The sequence below is a fragment of the Bombus pyrosoma genome, linkage group LG18 (assembly GCF_014825855.1).
Source record: "Bombus pyrosoma isolate SC7728 linkage group LG18, ASM1482585v1, whole genome shotgun sequence".
Classification (NCBI taxonomy): domain Eukaryota; kingdom Metazoa; phylum Arthropoda; class Insecta; order Hymenoptera; family Apidae; genus Bombus; species Bombus pyrosoma.
The window spans coordinates 3,206,141-3,233,958 of NC_057787.1; the positions used below are offsets into that span (position 1 = coordinate 3,206,141).

At 30.2% G+C, this 27,818-nt stretch overlaps 1 protein-coding gene across 1 annotated transcript in view; it reads left to right on the forward strand.

Annotated features, from left to right (window-relative positions):
• LOC122577337 overlaps window positions 1–27,154 on the forward strand; it is a 345,413-nt gene extending 318,259 nt beyond the window's left edge. The window contains exons 23-29 of the mRNA XM_043748626.1: window positions 10,630–10,834; window positions 14,126–14,384; window positions 16,137–16,248; window positions 16,442–16,564; window positions 16,734–16,888; window positions 21,271–21,350; window positions 22,281–27,154. Coding sequence (XP_043604561.1) covers window positions 10,630–10,834; window positions 14,126–14,384; window positions 16,137–16,248; window positions 16,442–16,564; window positions 16,734–16,888; window positions 21,271–21,350; window positions 22,281–22,449 — 1,103 coding nt within the window. The 3' untranslated portion in view covers window positions 22,450–27,154. The remainder of the gene's footprint in view (window positions 1–10,629; window positions 10,835–14,125; window positions 14,385–16,136; window positions 16,249–16,441; window positions 16,565–16,733; window positions 16,889–21,270; window positions 21,351–22,280) is intronic.
• The last annotated feature ends 664 nt before the right edge of the window (window positions 27,155–27,818 follow it).

A 27,818-nucleotide genomic window follows, 5' to 3' on the forward strand; every position in this document is an offset into this window, starting at 1 on the left:
TTGACGAATGGCGGATGGTAGCTGTGTCTGAGAGTGGAAATTATCCTCGGAGATGTAATTTGGAACAATCTCAGACGAAGGAGCATTTACCGAACCAACAAGATTTACATAAATCCTACGAAGATTTAACTATGATGAAGGATGTACAATCGCCACAACTGATGTCTAATTACAAGAACTCGACAAGCGACCTACGAACGAGTGATTCTAAGACAAATTTTGAGCAAAGTTCACAGATGGCTGAGCCCGAGACGTTTCAAGGAAGAAGTAGCGGGGCCTCTTTGTTCGATCATATGAATTTGATCAGCGGACCACAAGCTAGGAGCGGAAGCACGCTTCCCTCGGTTTACGGGCCGATTCCGTACAGTCAGTAAACATGCGCATAATTTTTCTGAAGTAATTCTTTTTCTGCTATAAATATCCGGGGTACCGCTAGGATCGTCTTTTGCGCGTCTCTTCTGTTCGCTCTCTTCTTCTTCTCTCCCTTTCTGCCCTTCTTGTCGTTACTAAACGTTTAGAGTATATTTCTCGATCATAAGTATATCCACTTGTGATAATGAAGACGTAATATCTGAGGAGAGGAAAGTGATGCTTTAATGATGATAAACGTGGAGATTTTAGCCGTATAGGATACTAAAGCAAGAGTGGGAAATTATCCTTTTCCTCATGTTTTATTGAAGATTTTAATTGTATAAGATATTAAAACAGGAATGGGATAGAGGAAGATAGAGGAAGATATCACTCGTTTGCAACAAAGATTAATACATCCGGTTACGTACTCGGTTTGGCTACTATAGGAAAAGTAAATATATTTGTATGATATTCTGATTGGTTTAAGAGTGAAATTTTTATTTGTTTGTTGATATCAATTTAAAGCGTTTGTGGACGATTTTAGGAATATTTTTCGCGATAGAAAATTGGAGGATATTATGATATCATCTTAAATAATATAACAAATATTGGTATACATATATGTATATGGTAATTGGTATTGTAATATAATATTAATACAATATTAATATAACATATAATGTGAGGAAATGGTATTAAGGTTATGGAAACCTTTTCTTGAATTTTTAATATATTTTAAGATATAAAAACATATTAATTAACAGATTCACGGATAGTAATTTTATAGAAACTCTAATGTAGAAATTTATACGTTTTTTTAATTAAAGAAAGGATAAGAAATTGAAGAATGCGTGCGCGCGTTTTCTTGCTATCACTAATTTAAATAAATACAAGACATTCTCTTTTTCTCCATTGATAATTGGCGTAGCTAAACTCTGCTGTACAATAATTTATCAACTAATAATATAAACGAAGCAAAAAGTTGAAAATTATAGGTTATGAACTCTTTCTTAATAAGTTTATAATTTTAGTTGAAATAGGTTGATCAGACGACGTTAATTTATAAAATTTACTTTTAAAATTTTATTCGTTTCATTAATAAGCGATATGATTTGTAAAATTTCACTAATAATACTGGTCACATTGTGACATTGGCCATACCTTTGTTATGAAAAAACGCACTGTTACGTCAACGACCGTTGACATATTACGATAAGATAATTTAAAACAAGATAAAATTTTATGGTTTAGCATAAATATCATTATTGTGAATATTGAAACTGAACCAAATTACAAAAAATATAATTGCAAATAATTATTTGGTTAAGCTAATTAATTATTTAAATGATTAAATGGGTGAATCATTCGTCTTGTCGTTGTTTCGTTTCTTCTGGTATATAAAATTCGATATTTAGCAGGTCATGCAGCATTATTATTATTCGTTTTTTGCAAATCTAATATCTTAATTCATTCAAGAAAGTTATTCACTGCAATTGTTAAAGATAGATGTATATATATGTAGTGTATTTTGTTTCAACACAGTCCAGGAAATAAATGTAATCATGATGGTGAAATGTCTTATAGCTGGTCAGAGATTCATCAGACCGAAACGCATCGGTCGTTTACACATAATTTGTACCACAAGCTTTCCCACCTTTTCTCTTTTAAATCTGCACGTCAAATTTCGCTGTTCATTTAATTGCGAAAAATTAAGTAACAATTATTTTCTTTTCCTATTATTCTTACGTTATATATATATATATATATACATTTGAGTTTAATATAGTTTTCAAATATCAATTTAAATTGAAATAAAGTATTATTGAATTTGACGTTTCCATTATACAACACGTTAATGTGTATGTGGGTGTATTTGGGTGTGTCACTTTGGGAATCGATATTGTAATAAAAAGCTAAAAAATTTTCAATTACAATTTGAAAATCCATTTGTCTATTTTCAAGTTTTTAATGGTATCTAAAAAAACTTCAAACGAAAAATGGTTCATTGTCATTTTGGGTTTATAATGTAAACATAGTATAAAATTTGAAATTTTACTTGTAGAATATATAGAAAATGTTATGTAAGGTACTTTGCGTAAAAAATATTTTATTCATTGTTTTAATTGATTGTAACAGATTTTGTTTGATTCTCAGTCAAAAAAGAGTAATAATAATATCGAAGGTTATATAACTATTATTTAATAATTAACGGTAAAGTTAGGGTCTTTTGATATGTACTTAAATGTACTATACATATTTAATTCGAATTAATTATTTACACTATAGTAATTAGATAATGAAAATAAAAAAGTATATAATATATAATCATGTTTTTGTTTCAATAAAAACAATACATTATAGTTGTGCACGATGTGTTACGAGCCGAAGAAGGTCGGGTTATTTCTAGGTTAGGAAATTGTTCGTACAGCTGACCTAGTGTTGTTAATCGCATCAGTAGCCGAAGGATTTAAGCGGGGGGATGAACCGACGTATAGCTAACGTCGAGAGCTCCAAAATGTTGGTTATTGTGGGCAAACCGACGTGTCGCGATACGATGTATGGTTAACACCGTGAGCCGCAGGAAACGTTATGAGTCGGCTTCGTAACATTATCAACAAATACGCGATACGCCTGGAGCAGATATAATGTTGAAGGTTTTCTGAATTAGGACCACAAGGAATGAAATAAGATTGGCTTGATTAAAGCCTCAATTTCAAAACTTTTTCAGCATGCAATTTTTTAGCTTATGAGGAAAATCGAAAACTGCAGAAGAAGACCCCGATAAGACACATTTCTTATCTTTTCTGGGGAAGCAGTTTTAAAATTCAGTACGTTGTTATGTTCAATACTAATGTTATCAAAACTGTCTTCCGATTTGATTTTAGAGTTAAATATCTGTCCCTTCATCTTCTTTAAGATCTTCAAAATATTATTCTCCATGATACTAGAATATTAAAGATATTAAAGTATTGTTTCTTTTAACTCCTTCCAATCATAATTTCGGAGGGCATTGGACTCCATAAAGTTTTTGACCCGAAAAAATTAATAATTGTATCCTTAGCTTCCACGAAACTTTGTCAACTTATAAGCTATTTTTATGAAAATCTTACATTTTTAAACCTAACAGATCGTCTTCATTCTCAATTACGTTATATTAAATTCTGTTTAATTATAGAACGACATTACAATCAGAAAATCAACACAAACATTGTTTTCCTTCTACGATTTTCAACTATCTTTTTATTAATTATTAATAATGGACATACCTTTATTTCGGGTAATTTTATGAGTAAGATATAATGCATTAAAAGTTAAGTCCCCTTTTACTGGAAACAGATGGATTGATCATTTAATTGTACAATGTTATGCAACATTAAGCGCTGGAAATGAATGCGAATGTTGAACATTGAGTGTGGAGCTGTTAATAACAAGATTGTAAATAATCATTAATGAAATAGAAAACAATACAGGGATATTAAATATCTTCGAAGCATCAAAACTACATTAGTTGGTATTTTAATCCACTCAGCGCTTATATATAGCTATAGTTAGCATGTGCCTCGCAATTCGCAATAGTCTAAACGTAGACTCGTATTAGTACACGCACGCGCAATCTGTGATTCTCTCGTGTTCGCCAAATCTAGCCTACAGTTGCATTCGCTTTATCAGTCGTGTGATCTCGCTGACCCTTACGGATATACGCGCGTCGTGCATATAGTACTTTCGCCTCCAATTCGTAAATAAATTTTCGCAACCCTTTGAACAAAGGTGTCCATTGTAGTAAACGCTTAAGAAGCAGACTCAGGGATGAGTCTAGGTAGTTGACACGTCACTCATTTGCATCGATTGCTTACGCTTTGATGTAATATCACAGTAACTGTTTCTTATTTCATCCTGTACACAGGCAACATTTTTGTATTACTTCTAGTTTATGATCTTTCTTTCTTTCCTTTTTTGAGGTTAGGAAATCTCCATTATCTCCATATATTCTTGAATATGTAGCAATAAAGTATTTCGTGAAAAAAGGGATTTATTGTGTGTGTATGTGGTCAGTCTACTAAAAGTGATATTTGTTGGAAGATATTTTTTAATTCGTTGTTTACAGTCGCATTAAAATCACAAATTAAATTTTATCACATTTAGAAAAAATTGATTTATTAACAAAATTCTAATGCTTATAATATTTCACTAGAATTTATTAAGTTATACTTAATTGTTTAATATAAAATGAAGAAATTTATTGTGTCTTTTGTTTGTTACAAATTACTGGAAATATATGGTTTAGCTGAGTAAATATTAATAAATATTAATTCAAAATATGTATATTCATAGTCTGATCTGACATAAAGTGAAACATCGACGTTCTACTTAGTCATTGCGCATGAGAGATAACATAGTTATCATTCGTATTTGAATATTCTTCTAAAAGATTCCTACTCTATGAAATAAAAAATTATTATTATCATATAATTATCAACGACGGATTACCTAATTTTACATTATCCTAAATACGTGAAGCTTCGCGAAAAATAGAAATTCGGATGAATATATTCAAGTGTGTATTATGTTTTTCTCTCATATTCTCCCATGGTGACGTTAATAACTTCGTAATTGATGTGAATTGATGTAAAAAAAGAAGAGCTGCACATGCCAGCTAAAATTCCAAACATTTTCCTGTCTTTTATATTATGGAAACAAAGTCCAAAGTCTTGTCAAAAACAAATATTTTTTCTGTTGACTAATTCGGAATGGTTAATTTCTATGTTTAATTTCTAAGTAGGAATAGTATTTTTTAAAATTTAAATTATTCTCTTCCGATTTGATCAAACAGAGAGCAGAACTTTAGATCAATAATTGCTAGAAATGTTAGCCACTATATGACGCAAGAAATCGCAATTTATTTTCGAACATTTTAATAGTTTTTTCCGATGTCGACTTCTCCTCCAAATTTTCTTCTCTAAATAATTAAAATTTTCTTTGTGCGAACTAAGAAGTCGTATAACTCCCTGTTGTAGGAACTAAACGTGTCATGGCCTCGATGTCAGTTAAACCACTATCCTTTATTTGCAATCCAATTTTTCGCAAACAAAGTCGGTCTTCCGCCGTTGTATTTTCTGCATGCCCTAAGAATCTCGAGAGAATCGAATCCAAAGACGTTCATGAATATCTATTGATTTTGAGTCATTGTTTGTATGAGACATATGTGTGTCAGCAAAGATCACAAACCGAAATGAGATCTATAAAATAGAATTTTTCTATTTTTCCACAAAAGTCCCATTTTTTGTATTCAGACGTGTTAACGTATGTAGATATAATAAACAACATAGATGATATTCAATGGTAAAAAGATAATCTGTGCAGATATTCAGATATTCTTCGCGGTTCATTATATACGGAGTTTTATATACCAAGTCATAATTTCTTCTTACACCCATCTTATATTTTGGATTTATATTTTTATCTCTTTATTCATTTATATTCTTACGAATAGATACGTCTTCATATGTTTATGTTTTTATACTTATATTTCTATGCCTTTGTGTTTATAAGCTCAAGAAATTCTGACTTTATGAAGCCATTGAACACTCATGCTGTTGCTATTCGTTGGCAGTTGCCTGTAACGGTCAGAGACTTAAAAGCTTTCCCTTCTGTTTAATTTTCTATTCCTCCGGTATGTATTGATCGAGTCAGGGCGCTTCATAAAGGTTTATTGCTTGTTATGTAAGAACCGCGGAATTTCCGTGCAGGCCCTTACGGGTTGCACCGTGTGTGGTAACGTTTGATATTCATACCAAACACGATCAGTTTATATGCAGTCCATCTCAAATAAATTTCACAGTTTTTTCCTACTGACGAAATGATCCGTGTCAATCTTTCATTTTACTGGCAAATAATCTTTCCGGTGAGAAATAATCTTTGCTCCTACATTCTTTCGAGCTCAGGGTCTCGGACATTCTGTGATCCTTTCGTGCCTAGGGTCTCAAACATAAATAATAGAGGATTGAAGTAAATATCTAGCTAGAATCAGAATTGTTAATTATACGAATTTAAAAAAAAAATAATTCTTCTTTGAATTCATGAATTTATACAAGTTGAAAATAAACTTTAAAAGATTAAAATCATTGCGCGTACTTTAATTATGACTAATTTAAGTGAAAATATCCTATTATTAACATGTTATATGTAAATGAAACTATTACATTATTAATATTACAAAATAACATATTTTATGCAAAAATACGATACTTATTCTAATATAAAGGATTATTCCAATATATACATATATTGTGATGTACATAATATGTCCAGGAGGCACACGGTGGGAAAGTTAGAAAATTAGCGCCGTTTTGATTTAATAAATTCTGTAATATATGATAACGTCTGATACAAGCGAAACAGTATATAGGAAGTGAAGTAAAAAGACTACATACATATAGATAAATACATAGTGTATCTCTAATGGTAATTATGGTAATGGCGAGAGTTGTAATGTAAATATTCACCCAGTTAATGTAATGTTTCGCATTTCAACATTTCCCTATTCTTCGAACACAAGATAATTATTACAATCATAATAATATCAAATTATAGCGGGTAAGTTCTTCATATGTTTATGTCAAATATATTTGAAAAATTATAGAATTATCGTTGTATGAGAATAAGAGCGTTATCGTTATGTTCGCTGTATGGAGCAATATTTTAACCTTTGTCAGAAAAATAAAATTGTTTCTACATTTGAGTTTTTAAATATGGAAAGATGTCCAACAACTTTGTGAACTTGTAATTGTGATTGTAATTGTGAACTATATCATGATAATCAAGTACGTTAAATTAAAGAATTGAGTTACGAGTTTGTCTACTCGCTTACAAGTATAAGTACTTAGTGTGGATTTGAGTTTAGTATTGATCATAAAATAGTATTCATTTCGTTCGTTTCCTACTTTAGTTTTTAGAAGAACACAACGTGATAAGTTTCTTCCTGATGATGTCGCCTGAACTTAAACGAAGAATCTTGTTAAAACTTCAGCATTGTTGCATTAAAGACTTCATATACGCAGTGCTATTAAATTGAACGCATTAAGCATGGGTTTTCGTTCTAAAAATACTTAACATCAACCTATGAAGAACTTGTCTGCCACTATCTCGAATGATCATTTTGCTGATGGATCGTTCGAAGAGGGAAATTTCAAAATACATACGCTAATTAGATGAGTATTACGGACAGCATTGTTTCACAACCTCCTCCATCGCGCGCTGGGTAAATAATTATACATTTTATAATCCTCAAAAGGTACAAGGACATAAAGGAAATTTTCGTTGGTAACAAGGTTCAAAGTCGACCAATTTCCACTGAATTCCTTTCTGATTAAATTATCTCTAACTAAATAAAAAAAAAAAAAAGAAAAATAGCGAATAAATTGAAACGTATAAAATCTGTCTATGCTATAATGGCTTAATAATTGTAAAATTACGTATGATTATTTCTCACTAAAATTTTCAAATCTTATATGTCGTAACGCAACGCCACGAAAGGCGAGACGCCTCTCTGCATATCGTTAGTAGAATGTTAATCTATCTGTACATAAATATATTTCAATTATTTAAGCATCATTCACAGTCCTTGCTTTTAAAAAAACGCTGGAATTTTTTTGTCTTCACCAATCTGGAAACCCAATTTTTTAAGTCGAATTTTACACGTACTTGATGTGCTTATTGAATAGAGTACGACGATACCAATTTTGAGTTTAGGAATCTTCTCGCGCAAAAGACATTATACAAAAAACATTGCAAATTTCGACGTATTTTCTATATAGTTTATATAGGTTTGAGCCAGGTGCCATTTTATTCGGCTGCCGTGAAGCGTCCGGCAACTATACTAGCGCGCATGCTGCTACGGACGCATAACTATAGACATAATTCAAAACATATTGAATGATTTATTAGAACTCTATTCAATAAGTACTTCAAATACGTATAAAAATTGACTCAAAAAATTGGATTCCCAGAGGTGAAGACGAGACTAAAAAAAGAACAAATTTTCAGTTTTTTAATTTTTAATTTTAATTACGACTATTAATGTTTGTAATTTATATTTGTAATTTATAGTACACAGTATGATTAATGGCAATATGAATAATGTTTTTAGAAGTAACAATATTATAATGGTATAGTGAAACGAAATTTTATTAGATAAATTCATTTTCAAATTCATCTTCCTTATCGTCTGGAGTTTAAAGCACCTAATACGAACAGGGAAAAGTCAAAGTCGTTGGATCATCGATTTTGACAAAATTTTTTCTAACAAATCTGAAGTAAAAGAAATAAGCCGTTTTTGTCAATACTCATTATTTGTGAAGATATTTTTATATTTAATTCATTGACTTCTAGAAATACAAAATAATGCAATCATATCGCAACAGCTGCGGTAGTAAAGGTATAGATTCGTGAACTACTCCATCACTAATTCAAATTCCTCCTGATCAATAATTTTTTTTCTATTTTTAGATTTTCTTTTTTTTTAAATTGTTTTCATGAATATATTTATATATTTTTATACATTTTTTTATTTTTTAATATCTCTCTTTTTTTCTCTTTTTTAATTTACCGTAATTGTGTCGTATTATTCGAAGTCGTTTTATAATTTTCCATTAGCTCCTTCTTGCATCAAATCACGTTTTTGTTTATAAAATAGAGTACGCACATGAAATTATAAAAAATAAAAAGCGGACTTACCTTATTTTATTTCTGTAATTCTTTTAGTTATTAAAATCATTTCGTGGTATGACAAATAAAATTTATTTAGCAAGAAATGCATTCTCTATACCTTTATTTCTCATAATAATCTACTACTCCTTTTTGTTCCTTGTTATGGATATAAAATACTTGTACTACATGTTCTAATAATAAAATATAATGTATTTTAAAATATAAGAGTAATTAAAGTGATTAAATTATTAGCAAGATAATTGATACTTCTTTGACCATAACTTTACAACGCTTATAATATATACATGATATATATACATATATTCACAATATGCATACACAATATGTTATTAATGACTATTAATGACTAGAATGTCATACGTGTACATAAAGGATATATGTATGTATACTGTCATATGTAATGGATTAACGGTCATAATTTATGCGTTAATTCCATATGTCCTTATGATATATGTATACCAATACACGAAGTAGACATTTCATTAGGGACGGCGTATGTTCCAATTTAATATTAGTCAAGGAAGAATGATATCGTTGGCTTAATATTCCATTTGATTGATTTCGAGCATGATAACAACGAACACTTTACATTTGGGTGATATCTATTTTGTTACGTCTCTTAACACATTCGATGTAACGCCATTAAATGTAATGATTGTCATTTCTAGCGTAATGTTGTCTAATATTGAACATTAGAGATTATTTAAAACTTGTAGTAAGTATTTGTACTTGTAGTATAAACTCAGTAGTATTTAAAGATAATACAGCAATCATCATTAAAAAAAAAAATGGTAATTTAAAGAAAAAGTCATAGAATTGAATTATTAAGTTAGAATTATAATTCAGCTTTTCAAACTGTCGGATAGGTATGTACAGGAAAAAATCAATTTTACATTTCGAAGAATTCAGTGATCGTGAATTTGAAGTTCTCTAATCCATCACTTCTAAAACAGTTAATATGTAAAATATTTCTAAATCTTCTTCTGAATAGCTAACCGTCATCACTTAACCAGAAATTTCTATAACCATTAAGTTAAAAATTAATGATAAAAATCAATTTCAGTTAAACTAGTTTTAATTCTTGCAAAAGCTATGATATATATAAATAATATATATCGCTATATATATATATCATTTATTTGTAATAAAAATTAAACAACACGTAAAAAGATGGGGGATTTATAAATATATAATTTTTTTATATATTTTTTCCACGTTCTATAGTCACCTAATATGTGATGCTAATAGCATAAAATGATTTCGTAAATAAAAAGAGCTGAATTAACAATTGAAATAAATAATATCTTCAAACAAATAATTCGACGAATAATAAAGTACTAAGAAAATCAATCGAGAAATAAATGTTCTGAACAATCTGTTCATTGAAATACAATAAATCCTTAATTCCGATTCTTTGTGCCTAATATTCTCTTACATAGAGTATAGTACATAATCGAAAGCATAAGTAACCGATTAAACGAAAGAATACGTACTCGAATGAAAAAGAAATGAATGATATCGAGGCATAATAACAAACGCTCTCTATTGTAGAATCACCGAGGCGTTATGTGGAGGGTGAGGTGACAATTCACTATCGTTCACCAGTGCGTACAGAGGCAAAAGAACCATTGAGCGAAGAAGAGCTCGCTCGTCGAAGCGCGGAGAATATGCGACGCGTTTATGAAGAAGAACGTCGTCGCAAGTATCTTCAGGAATTACACGATATCAATTCACGACGACACACTGACAACTTTATGTAAGTTTTACTATTCTATCTCCTTTTTTCTTTTAATTATACTTATACTAAAATACTTCACAATGTCACCAAGGAGGGATACGATTTTGAAGAGTTGAGTGTTTTGCTTGCAGAGCGTTAGTATTTTTTCGAACAAAAGAGATAGTGTTCATGTGAGAAATATTTCTTATTCAATTTGTGCTTTGAGTATATAGTATAAGTATATATATATCATTATTATAATTCTTTTTCTAAATAGAATGTAAGTAGAAATAAAAATAAAATGTAAGATTTATTAATTAGTGTACAGTAGACACAGATTTGTCATTTTATAAACAGTTTATACATAAAAATGCTTACTCTTGGTTACGAAAAATATGTACTTACATTTTTTATCTTTTACTTTTTTGAGAAATATTTTGATACTATTATTCAATTTTATAATGTTAGTCTTTTAGCGTAATAATTACTTTTATTTTATTTGTATAACGAATACAATACTGACAAGGGATAACTAAAGTTTATTTTTTTAGTATAATAATTTATTATTACATAATAATTCTAATATACTTTATAGTTATTCTCACGTATATTGCAGATATATTTTTTATAAAATTTGAGACTTACGTCCATTCTGTTTCGTTATTGTCAATTAAAGAACCTGAAGAGCCTGAGAAGAAATTAAAGAAAATTAAAGAAAATCATAAAAAGTAATATTCTTTTTCAATTTTTTTGTACTTTTTTTTATGTACATACATGTGAATCACGCTTTTATTACGACGTCCATGTAAAATACATCACATCACAAACGTCATACATCACATAATAGCTTAATCACAATAGTCTTATAACGCACTTGGGATAAGTTTAGGACTATAAATACTTAGTTTGAAAAATTTCACTAATTTTGATGTATTGGATACTATTGTTTGTACGATAATTTGTTTACGTATTAAATCGAAATATATTAATAGTTATTATTAGAAGCATTTTATTCTTATATTTTTTAAATTAAAATATTAGTTTTTTAATTGGATTTACTTATATATAGAATTTTATATATAAACGTTCAGAGTTTCAGAATTGAATACACGTATGCCTGTATATAGTGGCCGATGATGATGATACTGTACTTTGTTTCCTGCTAAATTAATAATAAAATAATAAAAGAAATAAGGGTAGGAGAAGAAAATCTCCGCAAACGATGAGAAGATGCGTATTGTCAACTATTGAGATAATTATGCATTGTTTAAAAGTTTAAACAATTCTGAGTCTCTCCGAATGATGAAAGAATATTTACGATCGGGAACACTAGACGATTTTTTAACATTATTGACTGCTTCGAATGCTCAAACGATATTGGTCTTGCTAGAAAAATATGTATGCTACTTTATCATTAATTTTATTATCGAATTACCATAAAATGTACTATGCGTTACAACTTCTACAATTATCGCAGGTCTACTGCGTTTTTATATGATTCATTATTGACCGATAAAACGTGTACGAATCTGGTTATGAAGATAATGAACAAGTAACATAAGAAATATTTATAACGTTGCCATATAGCATTTCTTTGAAATATTTCCTCAATTTCTTACTCAAAATAATGTAAAGACTCGATCCGTGTAAAGAACGAAACAATGGTTTAGAAAATTCTGTTATGCATATGTATTTTTACACGTGTGAAAAAATCTTCTTTGAACTATTAATTTTAAACATATTTTTAGTCTAATACCTTATTTCAATTATGACGGCAAAGAAAATCTGTACGACTTATCTCTGTTGCAAAAAACACCATGAACAACTCATAATATTTGAAATTTAAATATTGCTAGTAAAATTAAAAAAAATGAAATAAGTACTTCTATTCAATTATCATTCAACTATGTAATTTATAACTAAAGAGTTAATCTTACTAATAAAAAAAATATTGTTATCGAATATCGACCTCCATTGAAATTATACGACTTTGTTTAAATTGTGCACTTGCGGCTTCGTATAATCGTTTTAATATTTCTTTCATAATAATATTTTATTTTTAATTTTAATTATAGCTATTTTTCTATTCAATAAATTATTTATTATTATTATTATTACTATCATTATTATTTATTCGTTTATAGTCGCATCAACTAGCACCTATTTTGCGTTTAAGAACACACGTATGTCATTGTGGTACACACGTATACGGCTAAGTCACATAGAACTCTGTACGTATATCTTTTTCAACATAAAATTACGATTCAGTGAGACGAAGAGAACAATCTTCTTTGTAAAATATTACTTGTTTAAACAACTGCTATATTTGCACTTTGCACAGATGTATAGTCATTTCCTATAAATATTGTATAAGAATTATGAATTGTTCAGAACAAGGATAAAGAGATAATATCGTAAGGCCATACAGTGAAGCATACATGCAATTTCCATTAATAAAAGAAACTTTGTTAGAGTTTACTTTACAAAGTAAATAGAGTAATTATATAGAATAAAAGTAGATTTGAACTTTTTTAATTTATATGCTTTGATCTTAAATAGTGATCATAATTGGAAAAAGTAAAGTGTTCTATTTTTCAGATTAAATGATGCATTAGATTTATAGATTTCAATACATTCATATATTTTCATATAATAATTTTCGATAGTGCTTTAGGTTTATAACGAAATAATTTCTATCTTTTAAATCTTTAATCTCAGCAGATACAATCCTTCCAGAATCTCTCATTTCATTCTCCTTTACTTTCATACATGGAATCTTATTAGAAAATTTAAGATAGCTTTATACTAAAATTAAATAAAAGAAACCCTAGTGGAGGCGAAGAATGGAAATAAGTTATCGTTAAATTATAATTTTTTAGATTGACATAAAAATCTTTCTTTTAATCATTTACGCCCTAATAAAGTATATTCATTACTTGTTCTGTTATTACGAAATTGAAAGTAATTATTTATCTCGTTCATATGAATGATAAATCAATCTGTTGTTATTCCATCTTTTTACAAAAATATTTATGAGCCTATGTCTATATAACGTTTCTTGCCTTTGCGCATAGAATAACGTTTCTTGCCTTTGCGTATAGAATATGTTAGTATCGTTTTGCGGATAACTCTGCAACACTTCGTACATAATAATAATATCTGTAGCAGAAAAAGACTAGTAGTCCGTTACTAGTAGAGATTCTGTTGAAAAGATGTAACAGAATTCTCGGATAGCGTAGAACGTTCAAATATTAGAGTATTCAGATAATGGAAGAGTAAAGTTCCTCAGATTTCTTTATGTGTTTTATCTTTTATAATCAATGATTTCAGACCATCACAAAAATCACCGATCCCCTTGAATCGTTACGATGATTTCGTGGATGACTTGAGCCACAGAAGCAGATCCCAGGAGCAAACACCGGAGCCGCGGCTCGTGGCAAAAGCACTTTATAATTTTATCGGGCAATCTCCGCGGGAATTAAATTTCCGTCGCGGTGACATAATATTTGTACGTCGCCAGGTAGACAAGAACTGGTACGAGGGTGAACATAATGCTATGATTGGCCTGTTCCCATCGAATTACGTTGAGGTAATTTCACTTGGAAAACATTAACCTTTATATTACTTTCTTCTTGGTATACAATACCAATACAATTGTACCATAGTATGCATCACAAACAAAGAGGTTCTTATCAAATTAGTATTTTGATCAAATACTTATTCATACAGGGCCTGGTCAAGTAATATGTACAAGCGAATCTGAGATAATTCTATAGAAATCAGGATTATAGTCATCTCTATTTATTATATAGATTTATTTGCAGTGATTGAAAATAGAGAATTATAACTATCTAACTAGAACTTAATGTAGTAATGTGATACAACTAAAGACAACTAAACTGATGGTTCACAAGTCAACTTATAACTTACAACTAACAACTCACAACTTACAATAACTAGACAACTCACAACGACTCGACCAACTCATGAGTAGCGATCAACCCGCAACTACTCACAGCTTCCTCGCAACTGCAACTAATCGCAAGTCAATCGCAACTACAACTACAACTATTCACTACTTTCTTCTCCAAGACGTCTCTTTTTATACCAGAGTTTTCGATATTACTACAACGTACACGTGTTTTACAGTTGTCGACCTAAGGTGGTCAAGTACACCTTTTTTAATTACCTAATTAATAAACACTTAAATGTTAATTATCTAATGGTCCTAAGAGACCACGGGTATATGGTCCATCGCGATTTCCCATCTTTTTTATTGTTTTCTAGCTGTAGTTCATTGGGATTTCTCCAACGATTTTTTCCCGATACTAGAATTCTTTATGAAAAATAAGAGAAAATGCAGGATAAAATTTTGTCATCCAAGAATTAGTTTCCGAGAAAATGGAAATTGAAAATCCACTGCTTGCATATGCAGTCGCTTTTTCTAATGTTTCATTTACACGAATTTACTATTTTGTTTTTTACTTAAATTAGTTTACAGTGGAGATATCGAAAATTTCTTGTGCTTTCTTCAATCTAACAGCTCATAAATGCCACGCGGATGTTGTATACAAGTATAATAAGTGTTATATGTCATAGTAGTATAGTCTATCAGATGGTGATCCTATGTGAAAAAATAAGAAAAAACTTAGCCTAATAAAATAATTTCGTCTGAGCTTTCGTTTTCGAGAAAATCGACTTTAAAGATTTATCAGGTTTACTTAAATTTTGCTAATACAGGATGATTTTTCGAATTTTTATCTCATAATACGAATCAGTGCAACAGTTTTGAGAGTTATTGTATATGCACTGAATATTGGTATTAGATTCTATACACTCATGTTTATTAAACATTGATAATATTACATTATAACGAAGAATTCCTAAAATAAAGCTATTTGTTAGTACACACATATATAAAATACCTTCATGTTATAGTTAGCTAAATAATTATAAAAGTAAAAAATGTTATATTAATTCTTAATTACTATTATTGAGTTATTGGTGATAACGGTTTGGATTAGTTTACCTGATGTATTTACACAAATTCATATAAAATGCTTTAAAATTACATAATTAACACCTTATTGTGAATCGCCTACGATTTAATAATATTAATCGAAGTTTAATGTAAAAAGAAAATAACGTTAATGATAAGATTATTTATTTTCTAATCTTGACAATCTATTTCCTTTTTTCTATTTATTTTTTCCAGTTAAGCTTTAGCTTTTGCTAATAAGATTTCGCACCCACGTATCTTGTAAATCACTTTACAATGAAAAGTAATAATATTTGAAAAATGTCGACTTATAAAAAAATAACACTATCTTTTAAATTACAGATTTTACCTTACGATGGTATGCGCACGACCCCAAAGAAACCTCACGAGGGTCAGGCACGAGCTAAATTCAATTTCGTCGCCCAAACAAATCTCGAATTATCTTTAGCCAAAGGTAAATATAATCAACATATCTCAAAATTTATACTGGATACTAATGTAAAAAGACATAACTGCTTTTACGTGGTCAGTATTTAAGTGACAATGTAGGAAAGATATATTTTTGTTTAGCCAACGCGCACGATATTAATGTAACGAAAAATTTCCAGTATCAGTGCATCATCAATACAAAAACATTATTCTTTTAGGGGAATTTGTGGTCTTGACAAGAAGAGTCGATGAAAACTGGTATGAGGGACGTATCGGAAATAGAAAGGGAATATTCCCCATCTCCTACGTTGAAGTTATGACAGAGCCTGGCCTTAGATCAGGTATTACTCACTTTCTACTAACTACAGCAAAAACATAATATCTGTGTGAGTTTAAAATAATGCTTTATTTTGTTTAACTATTTTGTTCTATATCTATTTCACGTGGTATATTTTTTACTTATACTTTTGATGTTGAATAAGTACTGCAAGTGACTTTTTTTAATTATAGAAACGCCAATACAAAACAAACCAGTTGCCTCTCCAGCTGCGCATAGTCTTTTGGCAAATGGATCAGCTGGCGGGAAAATGAGTATGGGATCCCATCACTATATGCCGTCCATACCAGTTAACATTAACACAACCCAGCCACATTACAATTCACTGGTTAGTAGTTTAAAACACACACTTATTAATTTCTTCAGTGGTCAGTAACATACTATAACTATTGAACAAAAAGAAAGATAATAATTAGAAAATATTCTAAAATGATTGAACGAAATGATATGCACAATATATCATCCTTGTTTCAAAAATGACACAGCACAAATAATTAATTTGTTTTTCAAATTATTATTATGAATTAGAGTTCAGATTATTATCTTTTAAGATTGTTTAGTATTATAAATTACAAAAATGATATTTGATTTTGGTTTATGAGCATTGTCTTTCTAGTTGATAAATTTGGTTAAAAAAGTAATATTTTATTATATTTAAATATAATTCTATGCCTAGTTCTAGCTATATATAATATATTGATATATTATAGAGATCAGGATTATAGTGATCTTTATTTATTATATAGATTTATTTATTGTGATTGAAACAGGGAACTATAACTAATTAGAACTTGATGTAGTAATGTGACATAACTAAGGCAACTAAATTGATAATTCACAACTCAACTTACAACTTACAATTAACAACACAGCTCACAACTCATGAGTAACGATTGGGGTTTTACATGGTGGGAACGTTTATAGGCATCCCGTGCTCCCCGGGGAGAGGACGCGAGGTAGTGCCAGATACTCTTGACTACTCTTTCTACCAAAACGTCCTTTTTGTACCACAGTTTTCGATACTGCTACAACGTACAAGTGTTTTACAACTGTTAGCCCAAGAGTTGTTGTTGGTCAAGTACACCTTTTTTAACCTCACAGTATCCTAAAGGGGCACGGGTATATGGCCCATCGGGATTTCCCACCCTTCCCGGTCTGTCAGCACTTTAATTGTTTTTTACCTCTAGTTCATCGGGATTTCCTCAACGGTTTTTCTCCTTATTAGAATATAAATATAGTTTTTTTTTTCAAAAACTAATTGTTTTAAATTGTGTCACTTTTGTAGAAAGATTAACTACAATGTTATTATTGTATCATATCCTGTGACTTGGTTCTGTGACTGTGTCTGTGTCTATCCTATTAGACGGTGAACCTAGAAAATTGAGAAAATATTTTACATCAAGTAACTAGTAGGTTTATATTAGTAACGTGATTCAAAATTGCTACTTTAATTCGAACCATTTGAAAGTAAGGTAAGGAACTTGAAAGTTTAATTGAATAGAAAGACTAATTTGAAAGAGACAAAGAGTACTTATATTATTTAATTAATAATTAATAAGAACGTATAACTGTTTCTATATATGTATTAATTCTTTTAACTTCAAAACACAATCAGTAAAATCTGGGAACGTTTATAACGTAAATATGTACATACATCATTCATGTACAGTCGTCATTTTGAATACTTGTACCAGCATTGATTTTGGCTAACTTTTCGCCTTGAAATACTCTACCAGATTGTAAATAAAAACGTTTCATTTAAAAAGATAGTGTTAATCTTTATGTCAACTTGACGGCTTCATCAATAAAAAAATTAGTAATATCAGAGTATTAGAACCTTCGATATCAAAAACGTTTACAATTCTGCAAGTGGGGCTTACGAAAACTGCAAGACGAAGTGTTCTTGAGTAAAATTTTCTACTACGGATGAGGCCACATTTACAAACTATGGAGCAATTAAGCGTCACAACATTTACTACTGGTCATAGTAAAATAATTGCTCAATATTTCATTGATGGCACACTAAATAGTTGTAAGTTAAAAAAAGGACGAAAGAATCTTAGAAAATGTTCTGCCAGAATTATTAGAGGACATTTCATTGGACATACAACAATCCACGTGCTTCCAATCAATGTACATACATCCAAAAAGTGCTTTTTAACTCAACCATGATGTTGACACGTCCTAACATTTTTAAGAGTAATATAATATAATTTAAACTGACATACTAATAATAGCATAAACAGGCTGTTCGACTGCAGGTGTAAAAAAAATTAAGGGATGAGGCTAAAATAAGATGAAAGTTAAGAATAAAAAAGTTGCGTTTCCGCCTTTGTCCTTTTAGTTATTTCTTTTTTTTATTTACTGGTATTTTACAATCAATTCTCGCATTGAGAATTTTAAGTAATTTTCTCTAGCGTGGCGCAGTGACATGGCTAATTATTTATAATAAGTTAATACTTATTACAGATAAGTATAATTTATAAATAAATATTATAAATAAGTAAATATTACTTAATATAAATATCTAGGTTTTAGTTATTGACAATTAAATATTAGCCTAAATATCCCTACGTGTGAGCAAACCTCCTTACTCGAACGACGGTGGGTCAATCTAAGCAATGGGATGCACAAGGATCCTCAAACCGAACGATACATAGGCAGCAGCTTACCTCGTATAGAAGAAAATAGTAGATTAAACATTAAAACTATACCTTCCTACGTATTGAAAAGCATGACAGTTTATTGAAAATCGCCTCATGGAATTTTCGAGTAGAAAGAATTATTGTTTTCTCTAATGCTTTGCCTCCATAAATAATTAATAAATAATAGCACATATAAACGATATTCATACAAATTTTAAACACGCACCGTTCCATTCGCGGCTGCCTACAGAAATATCACAAAAGCACCGCGAGTTTACAGAGTGTTCATAGAAAATACACAATACACAATATTTATTAATTATTTATGGAGGTAAAGGATTAGAGGAGACAATAATCTTCTCTACGATTTGTGCAATGTAAGCTGCTGCCAATGTATCGATCGATTTGAGGATCCCTGTGCATTTGAGGATCCCGCTGTTTAAGTTGACCTACTTTCGTTCGTGTAAGGAGGTTTGCTGGCATACAGGAATATTTCGGTTAATTTTTAATTATGAATAACTGAAAAACAAAGGTGAAAGCGCAACTTTTTTATTCTTGATTTTCATCTTATTTTAGCTTCAAATATCATCCCTTAAATTTTTGTACATCTGTAGCCCTGGTATATGCTAATTATCAATGTTTGTTTTCCAGTATTTGCATTCATTTCTTTTAATGAAAATGAACTATTACATTTTGTTAATCAGATGTAGCTTGTAGTCACTGTTACTTAATCTTTACCGATCACTTGAAAAATTAGTCGTATTATAGCCTTTTACATAAAATCAGCGGAGTGTGTTTATACTTTTGCTCGTCACTGTATATGTATATGTCACATTACTACAAGAATAGACAAAATACGGATAAAAAGAAGACAGATGTACTGTCGAAACTCTAAACTCAGCATGGAAAATAAATAAAAAATAAAAATAATAAATTTACAAAACGATAATAAAACCAATTTGGACGTACGGAATACCATTATGGGGGACAGCAGCAATGGGCCACATAAATAAACTAGAGTCGCTACAATCGAAGATACTCAGAACAATAGTCAACGTCCCATGATATGTCAGAAACGAGGATATACGCAAAGACTTTAAAATACCAACGGCCGAAGGAGAAATCGGCAGGTACGCAAAAAATACGAGGAAAGAACGGGAACACATCCAAACCAGCTGATTGCTGAAGCGAGCAAAGCTCTGATAAAAAGAAGACTAAAAAGAAAACAGCCCACTGACCTCACTAAAGAAATAAAATAGACAAACTCGAAGATGGTATCCCGCTGGGAGTAGCCATCCACATGTTATTTAGCAATAAAGCTAGAAAAATTTACCGAATGTCCAGCTGGACAAATTGTAAAGTACAAATTAAATAATAAAAAAAAAAAAAAAAAAATATATGTATACAGTGGAAGGCAAACGATTTATCCTGAAAGGACTATCGAAATTTAAAAAATTAAATAATAGAATTTCTCTGTAAAGTATGTAGTTCAATTTTTAAGTTAACTGTCGTTGAATTATGAATCAAGTGATTAACCGTAATAATTCATTGGCTATTAGTGACATTTCTAGTATTCCAAGTTTATTTTAGACATATAAATATTCTATACTATTGCATTTTGCAAATAAATTTTCTTCGTGTAGACGGCAACTTGATTTGAGAGATGGGAATTGGGGAGAAAGTAATCGTCGACGATCTGTATAGCTCACGATTAATTGGGCAAACACCTGCCATACGCACGCACGCACGCACGTACACAAAATAAAAGACGAATACAAATAAAAGCAAAGGCGTGAGACACGAGCGCGCACGTGGACCAAGTGCAATACCCATAACTGAGTTCAGTAAATGGGTTTCTTTGTTTATACCAAAGCAGTTCTGTGTAAAGACTGTACCCTTCTTTCTTGAAATAAATGCATTTCCAAGGGAAAATAGGGAAACATCCGCCCAGCAAGCGGATTATCGCGGTTCGAATCTCGATTTCTATCTATATTTAATTTGATTTTATCTCAATTTTTCACTTTCATATTGTTTTAACGTACCTTTTCTTTGTTGCAATTTCTAGCCACGGATGGGCGGTAGCAAATTACATGTCTCACAACTTAACGAAGCATTACATATCGACACCCATTCTGAACCAATACCGTAAGTCTCTTTAAAAAATTCCAAATAAATTTAAATCTCCATGTTCAAAAAGTTACTCATTTTAATCGGCAAAAATATTTAGGAAGAAAATTTGTTTTTAAACAAAATTACTTCATTATTAACATCACCCTATTATTGAAAAAATTCAAGTTGTACATATTATTTATTTGATATTTCAAAATATATTTCTTATATATTATCAGTTCTTCATAGTATTATTTTTGTTTTTATTTTATATAGAAGTTTATCTAATAATTAATAATAATGTTATTTTTGTTTTTATTTTATATAGAAGTTTATCTAATAACAAATAAGAAACTTCAGTTCTGATGTCAATAAGATTGTGTATTCCGATCTTTTCCTTCACATTTGACAATAGATTTACAAATTGCATTTGTCTTTTATACAACCCTCGTCTTAATACCTCAAACATATCGTGTTGTTTAGTTTCGTGTATGATATATTTCATCGTGTATCATAATACGTATTATATTATTATATCTGTTATAATTATAATAATATTAATTTATTATATATATAATATATATAGTTATAATAATATAATAATTATATTATATTATATTATATATAATTATAATAATACTTAAAATAATAATTATAATTATAATAATAATATAATATATAATTATAGTTATAATAATATTAATTATATCTGTTTCTTTGAATGTTGATAAGACATCCTTTAAATTCGAAACGGCAATAAACATAATCGTATGAAACAGGACATTTGGTCTATCTATTAAAAACTATGACGAGTACTATATTTTGTATGTTTTATGTATTTTATATGCAATTTGTGCATTTTAGTCTTTAAATTTCGCATAAATACATAAAAATGTATGGTCTACTTATCAAATAGACTTCAATTTAGTGGAATCAGTAAAAACAATTTTCCAAATATCTTTTCAGATACCGAGCTCTCTACAATTACAGACCACAGAACGAAGATGAGCTCGAATTAAAGGAAGGTGATACGGTGTATGTGATGGAGAAATGTGACGATGGTTGGTACGTTGGTTCCAGTCAAAGGACTGGTTACTTTGGCACATTTCCCGGAAATTACGTGGAACGATTGTGAGAAATGACAACAAGCGATATCGAACCGCCGTCGTTTACCTTTTACCAAAGCACTAGAAAATCGAATCGTTAATAAAGATAGGTTTTAAACGTTAACGATAAAGTTCAACGATACTCTTGTCACTATGGTCTTTTCCTATTCGTAAATTTTCAACGCTAACGGAAACGTAATGTATAAGATAAAAAAGAAAGAATCAAGGATGAACGCATAAATATATATATATAAAAAAGACACGAGCTGATCGAAACTTTATCGTCGGATTCACCAAAAATTCATAGAAAATGAAATCTAAACTTAAGGCCTCATAACATATATGTAGTGTATAATACTATTTAGTAATTTACTATACAACATTCATAAGAAACGAGTGCGTCAGGACGACGTTACGAGAACATCGAAGTAGAAAATGAACATGATACGATTGGTAATGTTTTATCCGTGTATCTTTATCTAGATCCACAAGTTATCAAGCCGGATCTGTTCGTGTGAACGAAATAATGTATAAATAATATGCAACTTTCCACAAACCCAAGTCCATCGAATCTACTGTTCGTTAAAACGGGATCATTGCGAGCTTTTATCAAGCCTATGTAACTTCTGTGTAATTATAAAATGAGATCCTCGTATCGGGAGGACTATCTGGTTTCAGTAACGAACGAAATTATTCGTATTAGCCGTTTAACTGATCAAGCGACAATCGTATTTTATAGTTTCTATCTACTTACAGAGAGATGTTTCAGATCGAAAGTCTACTGTAACGTAGAAAAGAAATTTTGTGTAAAAAAAAAGTATATATATATTAAATTGACTATAGTTTCCGGATATTAATCCTCGACTGGTACAGTTGGGTTGTAGCCAATTTACAATTTCAGTTGGATCATTTCATCATAGAGCACTTCATTTCAATACACTAAGATCATTTATAGAGTTTTTGTACTATAAGATATAGGACATAAATTAAAATAAAATACCTTAATTCTTTCAAAATGTAGTAGTCTAGGAAATAATCATCAAGATTTCTCGTATTTCTCAGACATAGAGAAATATTTATTTTTAGTTTATAAAATTTCAGTAAATTCTAATAATTACTTTATCAAGCTTTCTTGTCTTTCTGACGTCAAATTCAATTTTTAAGCTTCAGTACATTTTAATAATTATATCATCAAAATTCTTTTTACTCCTGGTATATATTTCTTACAGCTTTTCAAAATTTCCAAAAATAGTTTTAATAATTACGTTATGTATGATATTATACAAACTATGGCATTTTAATGAGTATCATAATTGACTTTAACTTTCTGCATTGCTTGCATTTTTCTTATATTACATTTTCAAAGAATTAAAATTAAGTGATCTACACATGTTTTAAATCTAGCCCCAACTATTACGGTAATATATAATTCAAAGACATCAGTTATGAATTGAGTAATTCTTTTTGCATTTTTTCATATAATGGAATTTTTAAAATAGATTATATACCGATAACAGGTCACAAATTAAAGTGAAAAAAGATTAAGGAAAATTCGACGATGTAAAAATAAATATGGATTGCCGCTTGGTCAAAAACATTCTGGAAAGCGATGTTGATGCTTCAAAGTATATTGGATTACGAGATTAAACGTGAGATTAAACCGAAAGATTCTGTTTTACCTCCGTTATACTTTTGGTTATACACCATTTTCTGTGACACGTAAATAAACAAGATGACCACGATGAGCAAAGAATTTGCATGAAACTTTGCTAACGGCAAATTAAATTTGCGATGTTAAAGAGTCTCTGGATCAACGCAATACTATCACGACGAAGTTTTTTATGTGAAATTTTGTCTATGAAATTTTTACTACAAAATTTTCATTGCGAAATTTTCACTTCGAATATTTTTCACTATGTATAAAATTTTCACTGCGAATATTTTTCACATGTATTAAATTTGTCAAATCTACCCTACCAAATTGCATAAAATATTACTAATTATATAAATTGTATAAATTATACAAATTACAACATAGGTAAATTCTGTTCTGCGACTATAAATCACGAAAGAAAAAAATACTGGCCACCAAAAAAGGAGACTAAAAATTTGCAATTTTAGCGGAAGATTTTCGCATCATTTCAGAAATGATATAAACAAACAGAGAGGCCGCTAAGTTGGTTATAGTAAATTTACAGCCAAAAAATAATGTTCGCCGCCACCAAAAATATTTTACATCGGTTTAAGGAATCCGTTAAAATACAAATATCTCTTTGCCGTTAGTGAAATTACGAATTTTTATCCTACATTTTAGAATTTGTTTTTCAAACAAACCAAAGATGAACGTTTTGAGTAATTTGATCTCGAGCCAAGTACATAGGTAAAGTTTATGACGAATCTAGTGAGAAGTTTGTCTTGCTTCGACGACGCGTTCACGATGCGAAGCGTAACAGCCAGTTTAGACGATACGGTATTTTGATCGATTTCTTCATCTTACTTTCTTTGTTTATCTATTTTATAATGCAGATATGAATACGTTTTCAACCATGTTTCGATATTACAGTGGTCAAAGAAAAAGTAGCATCAGAAGATATTGGATACATCCTGTTGTGAGAGATAGGTATCAATTAGATTCCTATCAGATTCTCATGTCTCTATTAAGTACAGATGAAATGAAATTTTCATCGTGTCAATGTCTATAACTATGAGACTAGCATTAATCACGAAAAGAAAGTTATGGCATGGTTAAGAACAGTTTTTAATTGTTATTATTGTATACAATCATTATATACATTATACATATTATATATAATCTAATTTCTAAAATTGCATTAAACACTACATTAAACGCTACACTAAACACTAATTTTTAAAGTTACATTGACCCTCTGCTCGCAGTATGGTTCTTCGAGACCCAGGCGAAATTTTCGCTATTTAATTTCTGCGAAACGAAAATGTCAATCTTCGTGGTTTCTGCATCTAAAAAAGCTTGCAACTACAAGGCCTTGACTACGCAAACACTGTTTACTTCATTCAAATCAGTTCTAAATACCATGAGGATAAAATGAGCGCTGTACCTTCAGCGAACCATATTGTCATCCACATCAATCTTTTGCCAAGTGAATCTTTTTAAATGCGTAATTTTTTTTTATTTTGTTACATATATCAATTTCTTGGTGACCTCCTCAGTGTCTTGTATGACTCCAATATTTCTCATACATTAGTAAGCATGACATATGAAACCTTCTTTTTTCGACGCGTATCTCATACCATTTTTCAATAATAAATAATGTACACAAAAATCGCGCAAATTTAGATCTCAAAATAATTATACTATTCTAAGACTGATAAATTTCTGTTTCGAAATATTATAGTCTTATGGGTAGAACCCAACAATATCATCCTTTAAATATTCGTTTAACACAGAACTGTATACCTTGAAAGAAATTCCCATTTTTTCATAACTTTCCGTCAAATTTTTATTTTGATTGCAAGAAAATTTAGACATTTGGCTAAAGTGTCCTTTGTAAAGTAAACTAAGGATTATAATAAGTACTTGAGCATTCTTTCAGATTTTTTGAAGTCCAAAACGATAAGAAACCAGATCAGAGACTGAAAGAGCTGATCGCGTTAGTACAAGCCATGTTGCGGGCGGAGGGTTAATCCCTAAATGACAATAATTTTTAAACTGTCGATGATCGAATTCTGACAAATTCATCATGCGCTATGATTTTTTTCGTTATAAGATTCATTTGTTGATTATTTAGAAGGATTATATGATAGATATGTGGCTTATGATAGAACAGTGATTATATTCATATGTGCATTTTCATAGCTCTCTTTGTTAAGCTTATAAACTCTCGCTTGAAATTCTAAAATTCATCATTGTTGAATATATGTAATGATGGCAAAGGACGTTTAAAAAATGAGATATGACAAATCTTTTCTTCATTTCTGGGAAAATTTATTTTTCTGATCAATTAATTTCGTCATAATCTTTTTCTAATGAATTACATATTTCCGGGCTACATCTTTTAAATTTTTATCTTTATATAAATCTGTTCTTTCATCTCATCTAGTGTGTCTTCGTTCCACCAACGAAATTCAAAATTCTCTATTCATTTTTGCCATTTTCCACATTTTAGACACACTTTGTACTATACCATGATTCTTCTGTAAGTATGAAAAAAAAAACACGTATCGATCGATTCGATTTTATTGGCGGATCATCTTATACATTGACAAAACCAAATATCGAGAGCGAGAGCGCTAATACACAAACAAACAATCGGCAAATGTCATAGTGACAGCTATTACACGCTATACCGAATACATTAATTCATGTGTTTGGAAGCTGAACGTGCGGCTAAAATATAGAAATGTGTGAATGCTGCTAGATATTGCAAAGAACCACATTGTCCGAACTGGCTGTAGTTAGTACGTAGTTTTTACTGAAGATTGCTACGGGAACGTGAAAATTTTCAAAATTAATGAATTTGAAACGGAGAGTTGATTTTCAATTCGAGGAAGGCATGAGAATTTCCTTCTATGTTTGTAGATAAATCAGTCGTGTTGTTGTTACATTCGTGAGTATCCAAGAGTAAGCGATTTATAATTGAAAGTTTGCCTTCCCAAAATAATATTTTTGTAAACATTATTTGTACTCAGAGTTATATATACATATATACATGTAAATTAATTATATAATGTATAGAAGATATATCTATATACATATGTATACATAGTTACAATATCACACGCATATATAAAGAATATATAATATAATTAACAACATAGTTAATCGAGCACGTGTTAAGATGCACACACGTAATGTTCGCGAAAGAACGAGTCGTGTTAACCCCTATAATTAACACGTTGACTGCCAGACGAATTTTCCATGGTTTGCCCAAGGCGCCGACGTGAACTTTTCATTATGCGATGCATATTACGTTGAAATATTATTTGCAGCGAATAAAATGAGTTATAAAATCATGCTTGAAGCATTTTTCGTGGTGAGGGCCACCGGTGACCCACACGGCGTTGTAGACAATTATTACGATTGTCCCTTTTTCAAACAATCGTGCTATGTATTTTTAATATTTGCTGCGTCGCCGGTCACCGGTGGCCACCACGGCGCTATAGCCAAATCGAGTGCCGGTCACCGGTGACCCCCATGGCAGTCAACGTGTTAATTAGTCGTAGCTAAAAGATTTCCACTGATGTCGTACTCAAATACGAGATTCTACGATTTTCGAGAACGTTTCGTCATGACGTTCTAAGACAGCCTACCACTTAAATCTAGAAATAAAGAGGAAGAGAAGAAAATAAGAAAGATAAAAAGATGGATGCAGTTGCAAAAACAGACAATACTTATTACTATAGTAACTTGGTAAAACAA